This window comes from Nelumbo lutea, chromosome 4 (assembly GCF_056320005.1).
Source record: "Nelumbo lutea isolate HS-2025 chromosome 4, American lotus-T2T, whole genome shotgun sequence".
NCBI classification, from domain to species: domain Eukaryota; kingdom Viridiplantae; phylum Streptophyta; class Magnoliopsida; order Proteales; family Nelumbonaceae; genus Nelumbo; species Nelumbo lutea.
Window position 1 is genome coordinate 54362894 of NC_142687.1, and position 17152 is coordinate 54380045.

The following is a 17152-nucleotide window of genomic DNA, read 5'->3' on the forward strand; positions in this document are numbered from 1 at the left end:
TACGCAAGCTCGGCAATGTCGGGGTAATGGAGCAGCACCCTTCTCCGAAAAAGGTTTAACCCCATCTCGAAGGAGGTCGCGGGGAAGTCATCTATCTCATGATGGTACTCCTTTGAGCTCCTAAACCAAGAAACCGCTTGAACCTCCCTATCAGCAGCCTCCTTCAGCCACTCACACTCGGCCTTCAGCTCGCTGATGTGCTTCTTCAGATTGTGGATGGTGTCTGACTGCTCCTCAGTCCCACACTTAAGCTCGACTACCTCCTCCAGCATAGTTGTTCGTTCACTAACCACCTTGAACTTGGCCAACCGAGCTCTCAAAACCACAAGCTCGGTGTGTTCCTCAGCATAGAGGCACCGCAATGCCCAAAGATGGTCAACCACCACAACCGCCGAACAAGTGCTCTACAAGAGAAACCAAGACAGTGCAGTCAACTTCAACCAAACGGAAGACCAAGAGTAAGCACCAACTTACTAAAGCAACTTGGCGAAGGAGTGAGCACTCCAGGGTGTCGCTCGTTGTTTCTACAGCCTCCTGCCGAATGGATAGCATCATAATTCCACGGAGAAGCTACTCAGGCACACCCTCCGTCCTTCCTCAGAATGAACAATCCACTACAACATATGAAGAGCTGAGTTGCTGCTCCCAGGCACGTCCATCCATGGAGAAGGGAGAACAGTAGACTGATAACCCTCCTCTAGGTCAACTACCATGACCTCCTCTTCATTGCCCTACTACCTATCCCTCTTCTGCTACCAGGATTCCCTCTCGACGGACCATGGCAAAACTGCTTCAAAACAGGGTTGGGCCCTTGCAGCACCTCGGTTGTGCCTCTGTTGCCCAGCCATCATCCTACGAAGAATCTCCTTCTCACTCGCCATATCAACAACTACACCAAAGGTGAGGACTTAGTCGGGACAAGATGTAAGCTCGGAAAAGAGAATCAACAAATGAATTGAAGCGACAAAACAGACCAGCCTCCCCCGCGCATTAGCTTGGCACGGATCAACATCGAGAAAGACATGTACAACATTACGTTAATCTCTTCAATCATGTTCATGGTCGTCCTCTACTCCCCAGCAAGCCGGGACCACTTGGACCACAACACTTTAGTCCTCAGTTCCTGGAGCACGGCTGAAAGGGGCGAGCCCCCGGGGCAATGCACGAAGAAGAACCCCTCCTTCAAGTGCTTCATCGAAAACGGGGCTCCAACCAGCACCTTGATGTGCTGCCTGGCTGAAAAGTAGTAGTAGCCCTTCTGGTGATGCTTCAGTTGGAGGAAATAACTCACCATCCCTAGGGTAAGCTCGACACCATGAATGAAGCAATACGCCATAAGGCCGATTAGAAACCTAAAGGAGTTCGACATCAACTGCACCGGCAGAACTTGGTACCATTCAAACACTCTGACTACTCCTTCATGCAAAGGGAACCTTAGCCTAGACTCCAGACTCTTTTCATACACATAGAGCTCGCCTGGCCAGGCATCTGTGGGCCTCTCACCATTCCGCAGGCACCTCAGCTCGTACTCCTCGAGAATGAAATACAGAGCTCGGATCCTAGCCATATCCCTAGGATTCAAACAACAGGGTGTGGTCCTGAATTGGCAACTAGTTCGCATAGGAAGCTCTACCACCATGCTCGACAACCCAGCCTTAGCCTCCTCGGCCTTGGTGACTCTCCTAGAATATACCCCCTCAAAGTCCTCGGCCTCGGTGAAAGACCCCGGCTCAGACTCATAATGGAAAGCACTAAAACTAGAAGAAGAATCTGAGGAAGATGAGAATAGAAGGACGAAGAAGACATCTTACCGATCTTCGGACTACAGAATTGAAGCAAGCACCGAGCACTGCAAACTACTCCTCGCCGAGCACTCTAAGCGATTTTTCTCGCAAATGACAAAGGAGAAATGCTCTTCTCTCCCTATTTATAACTCCCAACGGGCTGGATCAAAGCACGATCGATGGCGGAGATCAAGTGCCACTCTGACAAGCCTAGGAAGACCGATCGACACCTCCACCCTTCGCATGCACATAACCTCGAGAAGCAAAATGACACTTCTGACAACTTGTTTCGAAGACACTATGACCATCGATCCGACCGGGCCAGCTCAGACGAATCATTCCAACCTCAAACCATGTGAATCAGACCAGAAGCTTAACCAAATTTCAACTTTGAGTTCCTCAGCCAAGGACTAAAAACCTCTCCCACGCTACACCTTGGCCAAGCACTTTACTCCTCAACTTCAAAACTAGGGGAGTGGTGTTCGAGTTATGGTTGAGCTAGAACCGAATGCCACGTGGCACCTATGTGGTCAGTTCATCTTCTTGGCCATGTCAACACCACACTGCACCGTAGCCTACCTTATCTCCTCAGCCACATCAGCACCGCGTCACCCTCCGTGGCCCCACACCACCTTCCTAGCCACAATGACTCCACGTCATGTGGATAGACACGACCAATACAAGAGAATAGATGAGGACAACTCTGTTAGGGATTGTCTTATCCCAAAGACCTCAGCGGCTAGACTCATCCCGATAACCCCGGAAGCCTCATCCAACCAAGACACGAACCTTTGGCTATAAGAAGGTACCTCCCACTCAAGGTAAAGGATCCAAATTTTGACTCCCGTACTATTACTCTGCTTGGACCAGCACTATTCTCTAGTTGCTCGGCCCGATCCCCCATTACCCTCTACTGCTTGAGCGTGAGAGTGCCTACCTGGGGACAACTCCTTGGGCCTCTGACTTGTTTCTTGTTCCATAGATCTTGATGTGCGGCTTCTTCTTTCCACCTTGACTCTGCCCGGTTGGCAAGGATTATCTGACTGTGACCTCGGTTCTTGCACTACCTAGGACCGAGCAGCATCAGTATGTTTTACACTTCTATTACTAAATGTTTTTTCTTTAATTTTAGACATCAATATTTTGTGCTAAATTACGTTATATGTGCTGAATTGAATTATTAAATATTGATGCAATTATAATTTTAATAAACATTGTTTAGATGTTCACATATGACATATGTTGAGTATGATGCGGTTCCTCATAAATTCTATTAAAATATATTAATTTAATGCATATATCTTATTAAAGCCTTATATTTAGTTATTGATGTATTTTTATGTCATATTGAAGTTTTTATAGTATTCCTCTATTTATACCTATGTGTATCTTAATTTATCTCCAATATGCATGCATATCTAAAGCGTGTCTCAATATGTATCTTAAAATTGCTTTCCCGATACGCTAAACATATCCAATACTTTGAACATTGATCTCTTTCCCTCTTAAAGAGGTTTAGTGCAAACATATTCCTCCTCAAGTTGGGAGTTTTTATTGGGAAACTTTCTTGGAAAGAATCAACACATGTGATTTACTTCAAAGAAAAATACCTAAGATTGTTTATCCTCGCATAGGTGCACTCTCTACAAAGCTAATGGGGAAACTGGGTACCACCTATTAATGTCTTGCCTTTTTACTAAAACTTTATGGGAATGGGCTTTTTCCCTTATTGGGTGTAGTTGACCCCCCCCCCCCCACCATGAATGAACAAAACTTGTTTTTCTCCATTTTTTTCAGTTGGCCAGTGAAAAGAGGGATCATGTGGAGGTGTATTAGGGTTGTTGTATTTTAGACTCTACGGGAAGAAATAAATTCAAGAATTATCTCAGAAAAGGAGAGAAGTATTGAGAACTTAATAAAGCTAAGGGTGACACAATGCTGAAATCTTTGGACCTATTCACAAATTTTACCTTGGATGATTTACTGAGAAACTGGAAACAGATAGAAAAATTTACCTAGATTAAGAGGGTCATAGGTCCTTGGATCTCTCCCCCCTCCTTAGAGAAAGTAACTCTTTAGGGGGGGGGGGGTTGGTAATTGAATAGGAGGTTGGTAATTGAATATGATTTGAAAGTGGTGGTAAGATGGTTAAAGGAAGATATGACTGGAACATGGAACTAAGGTTCAAAATATTGATATGCCCGATACGTCGATAAGGGCGTATCGGGCATTTTGATACTCATTTGTTTACCTTTTTTTATTTTTTTTTCAAAACTGGTTCAGGGGAGCCGGTCTAGGACCCCTCCATCCCCTAAACCGGTCAAACCCCCAATACACCCACTGTAGGGGCATATCGGAAGGGTCCCAGAACGATACGTATCGGCTGATACGTAATGATACTTTGAACCTTGCATGGAACTACAACAATGAAAGGAAAAAGTTCAAATGGTTGACTATGGATATTGAGATAAAATGCAGCTTGTGAAGAGAACTGCTAATTCTTTTGCTTTTGGGCTAGCCAAGCAAGGGGTCAATAGGGATTCTTTGTTTTGGGCTTATTTCTAATATTGTATTTTTGTTTTGCTTGTGGGGGAGTTGAGACAGTTTACCTCCCTCTATTTGTATGTAATCTCTTTTTAAATTAAGTTCAATGAAGTTACTTGTTATTGATAAAAAATGAGCTTTTAATTTGAATCACAAAACCAATAAAGTACCGATGATCCCCCACATGATTCAAATTAGAAGATGAATTAGGCATTCTTCCAAAAGCAAAATGAATTAGCAGCAATGTTTTGTGGATTTGAATCGACACATAGTACCTATAAGGCATGTATTTCTGAAAAATGGTGAAACAGTCTTGAATCAAATCCTTTGAAAGACCCAAATGCACTTACAGCACACATTTCACAAAGAACCAAACTGACCAAAAACCAAAATCAATCAACTAATTGATCCAGTTCAGTTTTGATTCGAGAAATAAAACCTTAGGCTGCATTTGGAAATGATGCAAATGGAGTATAAATCCCGGTTCAGGGTAAATTTACATTCTCGTTTACTTTTGCCTGTATTTGGCAATATTACATTTTTGCATTGACAAATGACAGACCAATGCATATTTACATTGATAATAAGATGTAAAAGTACATCAATGAAAAAGAAGTAAATTTGCATTCAAGTAGGCTTTTGATTAAAAAAAAAAAACATATGCTTTATTGGAATTCATGTTTGCATCCATTACAGCTAAAAGTCTGTTTAGTAAGAAGGTAAATTTATCAATGCAAAACTAACCCAACTTTACAATTTATATGAACCATTTTATACTCTACATATTTGCATTCACACATGTTTGCATCATTTCCAAACACAGCCTTAGGACCAATTCAATTTCAGAATTTTGCCCATGGTTGCACCCCTAGTCCTATGTGGCTCAAAACACAACCACAACCATTCATTACAAAATGCTCAAAATGGTTCGGAACTAATAATTTTATTTTCGAAGTGGAATGTTTCTAAAACAAAATCACCCTTTTTTCAAACCACGAACCAACCACCACTCTATATTATATATATAATTTTTACAATATAAATATTCATATTTGACTATAATACCGAAAAGACATGATAAAAAAACAAACAAACAAACAAAACTTGTAACTAACCTAGCAGCCGAAGAACTTTGATGGTTACCACTTACATTACCAGTTGATTTGTTATTAGTTTTTAGGTATCATGCCGTTCAGATATCGTAGTCATAATCGTTTATCCTTATTGTTTGTTCTCCGGCTAATTTTTTTCGGCTTCAACTGTCAAAGAGGGAAGACAGGAAAAGCTCACAGAAAACCAACTGCTATGTTATATATGGTGACCAATCAGGTGGTATCCATTAAAATGGAGTGCTTTGATTGGTGTACCATGTCTTTCCGGTACATAGATTCTCCCATTATTTCCTCTGCACTTCCCGCATACTTTTTTCCTTGAACCCATGGGGAAAAAGATTGGGTAACACACTTGCTCTCAAGATCTTTTGCCATCCTATTGTACATGCTAACAGAATCTATACTTGCATGATTTCACAAAGATATTATGATTGAGAGGGTTATTTCATACCACTGGAATGAAGAAATCATTAAGAAAAACCAGCAGCCGACACACTAAGAGATGGCAACTGGATCTTTACAAATTGGTAAGATATGGTTCTGATACTTGAAAGAGGTTGTCCTCTAAAAAACACATCCTTTATAAGAACTTTTGCTATCCTAACTCATTGTAAAATTGTACATGTGAACAAAATTAATACTTAAAGATTTCTCAAAGATGTTATGAATGAGAAGGTTAATTAATATGGCGTTTGGAATGCAGAAATTATTAAGAGAAATCAGCAGCCACACACTAAGAGTTGGCAACTGCATCTTTACTAATCGATAAGCTTTGGTTGTGATCAGGCATTTTAGCATTGTCCTCCTCTAAAAACACATCCTTTGAGCTGGAACAAGCATCAGAGGGAATGTTGATGCCAGCAAAGCCAACCATGACAGCTGCAGCACCAAGGTAATCCATGGGACGGGGGGCATTCCCTGTTAGAGTATCTATCAAAGCTGCCAAGGGAACTTGAATTGATAGGCCAGCCGTTGCTACTGTTGTTGTTGTCAGAAGAACAGCCTTTGCCCATAGGTAATCACTTATAACATTATCAAGTAGCCCTGAATATAAATCAGAGGAAAAAGGAAGAACATTAGCACAATTAGTGAGATGGTCTGGTCATGTACATAGAAAAACAATGACTGCGCCAATGAGTGAATTGGTGCATGTAGATGGCTCAGCATTATTACCCATGCAGTATTAAGCTTAGAATCTTTTCATTTTCATTAGTAGCTCAACCAAGGACCCTAACATCACTACCCTAAATATGCACTCTGTTTAGCAAACAAAGAAATAAAACCAGCATCAGATTCACACACATGAGCACATATATGTAAATCCTCAATAATGACATTTGACTTTCTAAAAACATAGATCTCCATAATATGCTGAACCAAGGCTGAATGCAGGTACAAAGATATCCACCATATAAACTCACTAGTTGAACTGTTTAGCAAAGACCAGGAGTTTTCCACATGATGATAAGACAGTTTATGGAAAGCCAATACAAAGTGGGAAATATGGTTGACATGGATTGGTCGATTGAACAAATGGCCAATGCAGAATGCTCCTATCTCAAGGATTGTTCAGGTTGACCATGTTTTTTCCACGTGGCCAAAATAGGGTAGTTTTTGTAGCAAAGTTGGCTTGTTGGGTAGTTCAAAGAATGTAATGTAGCAAAGTTGTATCTATAGTCAATAATCAATACTGTGTCTAAGGATATATCCTTTTTTATCAGAAACAGGAATAAATTTTATTAATTAATGAAAATAAAAGAACAATTACAACTCATGGGTAGCCTCAGCTACCCCCCCCCCCCCGGCAGTAACTTAAACGTTACCAAACCCAGAAAACCTTTTGCTTTTTAATCTTACAACTGAGCCCAAAAGCACTATTCCCTATTAACCCCTTGCTTTGCTAACTGATCTGCAAGACTATTGGCCAACCTTGGAATCCACTGAATTAACAGTTGCATGTCCCTTGAGAGTCTTCTAAACAGTTTGATTTCATTTATGCAGTACCAAGGAGTTTTTTCGTTCTGTTTCAACCAGCTTATGACTACTTTGGAAATTGTTTCAACTACCAACTTTCTTCCCCCCCCCCCCATTTCCAAAGCATTCTGCATCCCAAAAACCACTGCATTCAACTCAGCTGTTGTGGAACCTCCCGTGCCAATAGGGCCTGAATACAAGTCTACAATTACCCCATTTTTCATTTCTTATCACCCCTCCAATTCCAGAAGGACTCAGATTACCAAAGCTGCTTCCATCAAAGTTTAATTTAAGGAAGTCATTCTCGGAAGGATCCCAAGCCCTTGAGATTTTTTTCTTGGAAGAGGATGAAGCTGCAACTGTTCCCCAATTCCTGGTTACATCATCAAGAATAAAGTCTGAGAATAAACTCAAAAACTTTACCCAATGTGCCACTTTTACCATAATCCCTTCTATCAAAACATCCTTATTTTCTTCTCCTCAAAGATTATCAGGTTTCCTTCCTCACAAATTGTATAAATCATTGCTGCCCTCATGCATCTCCAAAGTATTCTCCCCTTTCCTTTTGGCCACCTGAAAGTAGAATATCAAGCAACTTGTCCAAGCTGTCAGGGGTGTTACACCTGCATCCAAAGAGAGAGAAAAACCAATCCCAAATGCAGCAAGCAACATATTTGTCAAGGCAACAAAGTGCCCTTCTACTTTTTCTTCCATATCTTCTACTTTTCTCTTTCCTTCTTTTCCTATAACAAAAATAATGGCTCAGCCCCTATATTTTTTCAATTTTCTTTTCTTTCTTCTTTTTCTTCTCATGAATATAGTTGATTTTCTATACTTTAACATGAACTTTATACCTTATGAAAATTATGAATAATATTAAGAAAATATGGTTATGGTACCTAGGGAATAGACCTGTTCATGGGTCGGGCCAGGCTGGGTTTGGCCCGAGCTTTCTCTGTATTACAGAATATACCCCGGATCGAGCCTGACTAGTGGGCCTAGGTCTTGAGCCCAAGCCCGGCCCTTATATAAAGCCTGAAGCCTGGGCCCGATCTCAAAAAAAAATTGGAAAAAGATTTTTTTCTTTTTTTATTCAATAAAAACTGTTTTGTTTATATTAAAAGACCTAAAAACCTAAAAAATAATAAAAGATCTCACTATTACATTAAAAAAATGTAAGAATAATAAAGAAAAAATACATTATTATAAAATATATTTTTATTATATAAATGCATTATCAAGTCAGGCTCGGGCTTAGGCCAGGCTTTTTTGAGAAAGCCCGAGCCCGCGGACCTGACATCTTGTCCAAGCCCGACTTAGATCGGGTTGGCCCATCAGGCTACCTGGCCCATGAACAGGTCTACTAGGGAACTACCCTAGGATCTATGTTTTTTACCTAAAAAATCCATTGCCCGACTAGGAGACAAGACACCCCCTATTGCCTAGACTCGCCTTGGCACCTTGAAAACTATGGCAAGCAAAAGGGCAGGAAATGAGAATATGATAAGCAATTTCACCATTAAACTTGTAAGAGATCTGAAACAAGGCCCAGTCATAAAAACCTCACATTTCTGCAAAAAGTCCAAATTCCACCCAAAACTAGAAAGAGAGAGGGAGAGGGGATTAAGAAAGAACTCAAAGATTGGTTTGCCTTTGAAGGAAGAAAGGGCAAACAGTGATGGAAACAAAGCCTTTGGAGAAGCTTCACCCACCAATAAATCATCCCAAAAATTAATTTTGTTACCTGATATGATTGGAATATAGTGGAGAAACTTATGAATCGCTTTCCAAGGTGAAGCACTAGAAATCGCTCTGACGAGAAGGACAATGAGGATAAAAGACAGGTGAGCTGTGAACAGGCAGAAGATGAGGAGTCTGATTTAGAGTTGGACTATTTGGAAAACAGTGTAGGGAAGATGCAAGTCTCATGCAAGAAATCGAAGATCATCTGAATGCTTCCTTTCTTTTCACAGATGAAGAGAGAGGGCTACCAGAGGACTCAACTCTGGATCCAACTGTGAAGTCTAGAGGATCAAACAAGGTGGAGTATCAGGAGGTAGTAGGGAAAGGAAGCCGAAGCTCTAATAAACAGATACCAAAACCAAATTCTCCTCATAGGCAGGGTGTCTGTAAGGGATTAGATAGGATCAACCTGTGGCCGAGTGGGGAACTTCCAGTTACGGATATGGAAGAGGGCCGCGAGAATGGTCACGAGGTGAATTTAAGTATAGAAGATTTCCAAGCGTAATCTCCAAATTTGGTGGCTAGTAAACTCCAGGTTTCTAGACAGGAAAAAATAACAAACCAGACCATTGTTGCTGAGATTCCTCCCTCGCCAAATCCCAGGTACAAATGTCATTTCAGTTTTGGTTACTAATGTTTGCTCTGTGCCTGAAGTCTTTTCTCCAGTTTCCCAAGAAGCTCTAAGACCGCAATACTGTGATAGAATGGACAGTGAAAAGACTGTTGGGAGTGTAAAGGAAGCTGATTCAGAGGATGATAAAAGGGGAAGGAAAATCTAGGAGTTGATTGAGAATTAATTGGAGGACTTTAAGAAGCTTGAAGTTGAGAAGCAGACGTCTGAGAGTAGGGAGAGCAAAACTACACTAGGCAGGACTAACCCAAATTCTGAGGAAGGTTGTAGTAGCTTTAACAAGAGAGAGGATGTATCTGGAGAATGATTTGGTGGCTGCATTTGTGGAAAAATTGGGGTGTAGAATTCAGAATCCAAATGATTTAAAGGATTTTTTTAAAGGAAAATTTGGGAGACAAAGTGAGAAAGAGAAAGATGAGTGAAGTGGAAAAATTGAGGAGAGATGTGGAGGGGGATAAGGAATTCAGTGGGAGAAAGGGAAGTCCTAGGGGAAACAAGTAAGATTCTTAGTAAAATGAGGCTGATTTGTCTTTGGTAAGAATGAAGATTATGAGCTGGAACTAGAACTAGAACTGTTACAATCAGTTTGGTTGGTCTGGGTCTGTCAGGTAGACCCAATCATTGACAGCCCTATAGAAACCCCATTTGTTAGATCCAAAAACCAGCTTGCAAATCCATTTACCAAGGTGTTGCACCAGCCCCGGATTGACTTTAATAATTAACAAGTTGAGTCTATATAACATATATAGACTCCAACTTGAGGGAGAGTGTTAGAGAGTACTTTCTAGATTATATTACTCTTTTGTTTAGTTGTTGTAGCTGCTGTTTTATTTTATCTAGACTGGGGTACAAAATTTTTTATCTTTGTAACTTAAATAGGGTAGTTTAGGAAGTTCAGCTTATTTCTTAAACAAGGGCAGAAGTGTAATCTTGTTCTTAATGAGCCTTGGATTATAAATAGTAACCTGGCTGACTGAGAGAGTAGATTTTCTCCCCAGTCAACAAGTTTCTTCCTCTCTAAACTTGCCGCCTCCCTTCTCTCTTCTCCTTCTCTATTGTTTCTGAGTGCCAAGTACAGAACTTGCTCACAAGCTCAAAAAAAGATCAAGGGAAAAATCTTTGGTCTATAGATAAGATGATATTTTTATGCTTTTACTCATGCATGCTAAAAGAAAATTGGAACACTTGAATCTGCTTTTTAAGATGATTAAGAACTGGAACAAAGAGATTAAAAATCATTTTAGTCTGTGAAGGAGGATGTTCTCACAAATTTCAAGAAAGATTAGCCCAGTTTCTATAGCCACAGTATATGGTTAAAGAGTAGCTATAAACTTAGGCCACCTACAGGCAGTTAACATACATAAAATCAAAATAAATGGAACATTACAGGATCAGAAGACAGACCTTTACCAACAATAAGGCCAAACTGGTTCCAGGTGAGAGCATGGAAAGGCTCCAACTTTGTGAAGTTCAATACAAGAGCAACAGGTAGGAAAATAATGAGATTGAACAACCCAACAAATCCAAGGAACTCAGCCATACTCACATGATCACCATTATCATCATCATCAGGCATCATTTTACGAATAAGAGTGATATAAATCGCATAGAATCCTGCTGAAACAAGAGCAAGGGTGTCCCCAAGAAGTGGATTTGTAGCAACTGCACTTAACCCCATCTTTGAGTCACCCAAGCTGACTATTATTGTTCCCCCCATGCACAGAAGAACACTGATTAATTTCACCCATGTGAATTTCTCACCCAAGAATAACAGAGAAACTACAAAGGTGAAAAGACTGGAGGAACTGCTTAAGATGGTGTTTGACTGCAAGAAACAGAAGAGGTTCTTACTACACCAAAATCCAAATGAGATTGAATGCAATCAAAGCTAAAAGTAGTGCACAATAAATGGAAGGAAAGCATGAGATTCAAAAATTATTACCGTCACAGTAGTAAATTTGAGTGAGAGATTGAAACAGAGTTGTGCGAGGAACCAAAAAGGACAAATCAACAGGCTAACCTTTGCAACTCTTGCGCGTGTCCAACGTCCTCTCACATCTAATTGTTTATTAGCATCTTGAGCAACCTTAACTGTTCCTGATGGATCTGGCCCACTAGCTTGAAAAGGCATCCTTTCAGACTCGTACAGTTCCAGTCCTGGTTCAGACATAGTACTCTTCTCCAGCAGAGCAGTTTCTCTTAGTTCCATGGGCTCAGATGGGTTCAAATAATCCTGTTTCATACTTAAATCATTCCCTCCAAGAAGAACAACTTCTTCAGAATCCTCCAGTCTTTGAAGATGCTTATTACTCTTATTACCATGCCACAACCATGAATTCTCCAAGAAGCGTGAAATCTCAACAATAGGGATGTATATCACAAACAAGGAATTGCAAATGTAAGTGATGAGAAATGGCGAAACACCAGAGTCTACAACAGATTGAACAACAAAACTGGCAGCAATCCAGATTGTGGCAACAGCAAATATATATATCAGACCCAATACCCATCTCCGAACTGAACTCATATCTTTGGAGTTGAATGTTCGATAAAATTCGCCACCAATTTTCAATGAAACCCAGCAATATATAATATATTCTCCAATTTCCAAATGCCCATATAGACAAATCACTTCCAACACCCTACTTGCAGGTTATAACCAAAGACCATAGGTCACCTAGAACAATCAAACCATCAAAGAAAATCTTAGATTTCAGTAACTAAGCTAGGATTGCACCCACAACCATCAACTTGTGCAGAATGATCCATGGCCAAAGTGGGCTAGTGGGTAGATCACAGGATTACTAGAATCTACCAGAGTAAATTATAACATGCCTCCAACACATAATAATCAATAAGATATAAGACCCACAGATTCTCTGGTCAAATGCATGAATTATAACATCAAAAAGAAGATGGTAAATCAAAAACCAATCCTCCTAAACATGTTACTTAAATAGAGAGAGGATGAAATAGTAATAGAGAATTGACTTGGACAATCTAAAGAGTAGTTGAAATCTACAAAAGAGTTGGTTAATTTTTTTCATATCTTTTCAGATTTATCAGAATGAATACAGATTTGTGATTCTAAACTATAAGAGCTAACGAAACAACAAATGAAATAGAAGTGTTCAGAATGAGTTAAAATCTTCTAATAGTTGATTTGAAAGACAATTTAATCCTAAGATGACAACATGACAGAAGTGTTCGGAATGAGAAAATGCTTAGGAAGGGAGTAAAAGAATTCAAATCTTTTAGAAGAAAAAACTATATTCGATAAATACTTTCATAATAAGAAAAGTAAAACATAAAAAAAGGCAAACCTTTTAAAGCTCAATATCCCCAAACTCAACAAGGTATTATAGGCTTTGTTCTTGGGGCCAATTGGGAAGGGCACTCACTAAAAGCAGAAATCATGGTAGTGATACAACGAGTACGGAAAGCAAAATACATGAACACTAAGAAGCTTGTGATTAAGGGTAACTCCAAAGTGGTGGTGGGTTGGCTGCAGAACATGGAGGAGGCTTTTTCGGTCTATAGGAATGAACTTAAGAAGTTTAAATGGATAGTCACATGAAGTTCAATGGATTCCAAGACCAGCCAGTGCTATGGCAGATGTTTTGGGAAAAAAAAACAGGGGGTGGATAGAGATAATTTATTTTCGGCTGAATTGTAATGATATGGTTATTGAGAAGAGATAAACCATCTATCCGTTGCTGTATACTTCATTGTATATGTCTTAAGCTTGAACAAATTCAAGCTATTTATTAAAAAAAAAAAATCAACTAAGAAAAAATAAAGTTTAACAAAAACTAGCAAACAGGATAAGCATTAAAATCACAATGGCATCTGAAGAAAAATGTAGGATGCATATGGAAAAGGGTAAAAAATTTTACCAATCAAACGCGGTGATGACCAGCCCAGAGCAGAAAAACTTCATGACTGAGAATTTTAATAGCAATCTATAATCAGAGCCCATTCCAGCAACCATAATCCATAAGTACCCAACCCAGGTCGGTTACAGGTTCCTTAAATCAGCTGTGTAACAACTAAATCAGAAGAAGCTCCATGACGGTGGCCGATGTCAAAAACTGTCAGAGCATGTGCCTGCAACCGCACCAAACAAAAGATTCCCTTGAGCCTTGAGGTGATGGAGAAAAAGCAATACTCATCAAGGACCTAGGACCCATATAAATTGATTTCTACCACGAGAAGGGCAAAATTCCAGAGTAGTAGTTCTTGATTGTTATTATTGCCGATTGCCGACGATGGCGACTTTTATCGCTGAAAGCTCCCAACAGGCTAACACTGATTCTTCCTTTGGCATGTCGTTTGGAAAGCTAGAGCGTTTCACACGAGTTCACATCCTCTGCATTGGGTTGCAGAAAAATCTCTGCAACCACCAATGCAAATTTAACACGTTATCGGTTAGTAATCGAGGTGTGGACGGCTGAAACTAACTGCCGTTCTTTTATTTTAGGAAGAGATACGGACAGTCCAACGCAGAATTCTAATCTCCACCCTTCTCCTAATCTTTTTTTTAATTATTTTTACTATCTTTTGAAAAACCCTTTTCCACCCTTATTTTTACTATCTGTTGCCCCTTTTCCTTCTCTCGCCCTTCCTCCTTAGGAGTTCATATGCTCAGCACTCCTTTCTCTTGTTTCCTATTCAACATAGACCACCGGCGATGGTTGTGCCATTGGACACCGATCGTCGGCAACGGTTATTCCTCTCTCTCCCTAGCTTTCTTGTTTCCTCTTCTTCCCTCTTCCTCTGAATCAACAATCCAGCACTCCATTCAGGCCGTCGTTACAATCACCGACACTATTACAGCCACTGGGCATCGGACTAATCATGAACAACATGTTAAATGTTAACCTCTAATGATTTTGAACCGTAAAACACTACCTACTATATATTGTTTTTGTGTTAGTTATTTGTTGCAATAATTAAGGGGTGGAGATTTTTGCTTTTTTTCTAACAGTTTTTGCTTTTCCATATTGAACCATTATACCTAAACAATATCTATTGTTTTGTTTAGTTGTCTAATGTGTTACAACATCAAACCCTTATTCTTTCTTATCCCACCCTGTTATTGATACTAATAATATTTCTCTGTGATTTTTAAAAGAATTCCAATAAAAGAAGTTGGTTGAATATTGGGATTTGGAAGGGCTGCTTTATGTTGGGGTTGGGGTTGAATGATGGTTGAATGCGCCCCACCCATCATTGAATTTTGGTATGGTCTAATACTAGTCTGATCATATTTCCTATTTAACCAGATTGTTTATGATATTAATACGCATTCAGGGTAGTATTACTATTACTTGTCAAATGAAATACTTAATCTACAAAATTCCTTAATTATTCACCATTTCAGAAATGACCCAAATCTATTTACCTCTCACCTTACCAACTTCCTAGATGATTATGTGTTGACTTGTTGCAAAGATATTTAAACTTGGCCAATCACCTAAATATTTCTTATTCTTTCTTTATTTCCATACTTATAACATGTTATATTACTCCTCTAATCTCAATTGTAAATTCATTTTTGTTCAATTCTTTATAGAGGTAGTTGAATTCAACGGAAACAATAATCTTTAATTTGTTTTTTACTTAAGTTTTCCTTATCTTTTAATTTGTACCTGATTTTGGTGTACAGGATACAAAGCAATGTATTAATATCTATGGAGAGGGATCTCAATATATATTGAAGCATCATGATTGGTCTATGCATCCATGGGAATCAGGTCAATACACGTGGGAATGAAAGATTATTAAATATCTTCTTTGGGTTGTGTTTGGTCAATACACAACCTTGATGATTGTGGCAAGACGTTGAAGAACCTGTAATATACAAACTAATTCTGAAAGAAGAGAAGATTTTGAATTTTTTGGTACTTTGACCTATAAATTTGAAAACATGATTCCACTAGTATAGATAGGAACTTCAAAATGTGTGTATATCCAGATATAGCATCTAAATTCCAAGCTAAAGCTCTAAAACCCACTTTTCTTTAACAAATGTTTATTCTTGCTGACTAGATTAGTTAGTTTTGTTGTTGTTGAATCATGTTTGTGTATGTGGGTTTGTGACTATATGGATCATTAATCATTATAAGTGAAAGATGAAAAGCATTCGAAGATAAGAGCATTTCGGTAATGCTTCTAAACAAATCGCTAACTGCTATCATCGAGTGCTGTCAATTACGTAATTAATTACTTATTTTATTAATCCACGTAATTGTTTTTCTTAAGTAATAATTTGTAATTGCTTGTTAATGAAAAATAGCCATTTCTCAAAGGTTGCAGCATTCAGGTACTCAAACAATAACTTTACATTCAGAGATAAAAAAATCTGAAAATCAAATTTCATGAATAAAGGAACAAAGTAGAGCTGCAATTTGGGCTGGCTGGGGTTGAACATTTGTTAATGGGTGGAACTTAACAAAGGAAGGTAAAAGAAGGGAATCACTCATTTTTCTCATATCCATAGGTTATCACTTTTCAGGTTTTCAGCCTTGAGATTGGCATCTAATTCAAATGCCCCCTTCACTAGTAAATTGTTGCCCGTCATGATCATCCGATTGCAACCCTTCATCATCTAATGAGGCTAATTAAATTAATTGGTGGAACTGAATACTCAGTAGTCAAATAGAGTCTCACCCAGTATGTATAGACTTCACCAAAGTCGTTATCCAAATGCAGCCAGTAAAAAAAAAAAGAAGTACAATACATTTTAACATGTTGTTCATGCTTTGTCCGATGCCCAGTGGTTGCAGCAACAGTGACCTGGATAGAGTGTTGGGTTGTTGATTTGAAAGGAGAGGGAAGAAGAGGAAACAAGAAAACTAGGGGGAGAGAGAGAGAGAGAGAGAGAGAGAGAGAAAAGGAATAAATGTCACCGGTGGTTGATGTTCGGCAGCACAACCGTCACCGGTGGTAGGTGTGGAACAAGGAGGGCGAGAGAATGGAGTGCTGAGCAGACAATGTGAACTCTTGAGCAGGAGGGAGGGCAAGAGAAAGAAAGAGGGGGCAAGAGAAAGAAAGGAATACTGAACTATTGGTGGGTTTTTCAAAACATAGTAAAAATAATAAAATAAAAAACGGCCATTAGTTTCAGCCTTCCACACCTCTGTTTAAGAACCAATGACGTGTTAAATTGGCATTGGTGGTTGCATCTGCAACCTACAACCATGATGCAGAGGATGTGACCTTGTTTCTCATGTCTCCTTTGGTACGGTAGCAAACAACAAATTAGATCATCTCTCTAGTTCCAAATACTCATTTTCTCATTAGCCAGGATATCCATACTATTAGATGATAAGAAGTAGTTCACATCGTCCCATTGCTCCCTA

At 39.3% G+C, this 17152-nt stretch overlaps 1 protein-coding gene across 6 annotated transcripts; it reads right to left on the bottom strand.

Moving 5' to 3' along the window:
- Positions 1 to 5883: 5883 nt before the first annotated feature.
- Positions 5884 to 14830, bottom strand: LOC148860675 (putative transporter C405.03c). 6 transcript variants are annotated; one of them, XM_088986617.1, is made up of 5 exons: positions 13995 to 14830; positions 13685 to 13895; positions 11731 to 12465; positions 11193 to 11613; positions 5884 to 6484 (listed from the first exon to the last, which is right to left on the bottom strand). In XM_088986617.1, exons 3-5 carry the CDS (start codon positions 12313 to 12315, stop codon positions 6174 to 6176), a joined length of 1317 nt encoding a protein of 438 aa, XP_088842743.1. In that variant the 5' UTR covers positions 12316 to 12465; positions 13685 to 13895; positions 13995 to 14830; the 3' UTR covers positions 5884 to 6173. The 6 variants fall into 6 exon arrangements, with proteins under 6 accessions (XP_088842743.1, XP_088842748.1, XP_088842746.1 ...); XM_088986622.1 differs by having other exon boundaries at positions 11199 to 11613; positions 11809 to 12465; positions 13995 to 14133; XM_088986620.1 differs by having other exon boundaries at positions 11809 to 12465; positions 13995 to 14133.
- Between the last annotated feature and the right edge of the window lie 2322 nt (positions 14831 to 17152).

Coding starts and splice junctions, on each gene's coding strand:
- LOC148860675 (XM_088986617.1), bottom strand. CDS start 12,315: ATGAGTTCAGTTCGGAGATGGGTATTGGGTCTGATATATATATTTGCT. Junction 11,614..11,730: donor TCAAATTTACTACTGTGACG/GTAATAATTTTT, acceptor TGTTTCTTGCAG/TCAAACACCATCTTAAGCAG. Junction 6,485..11,192: donor TGGCCTTATTGTTGGTAAAG/GTCTGTCTTCTG, acceptor ATTTATATTCAG/GGCTACTTGATAATGTTATA.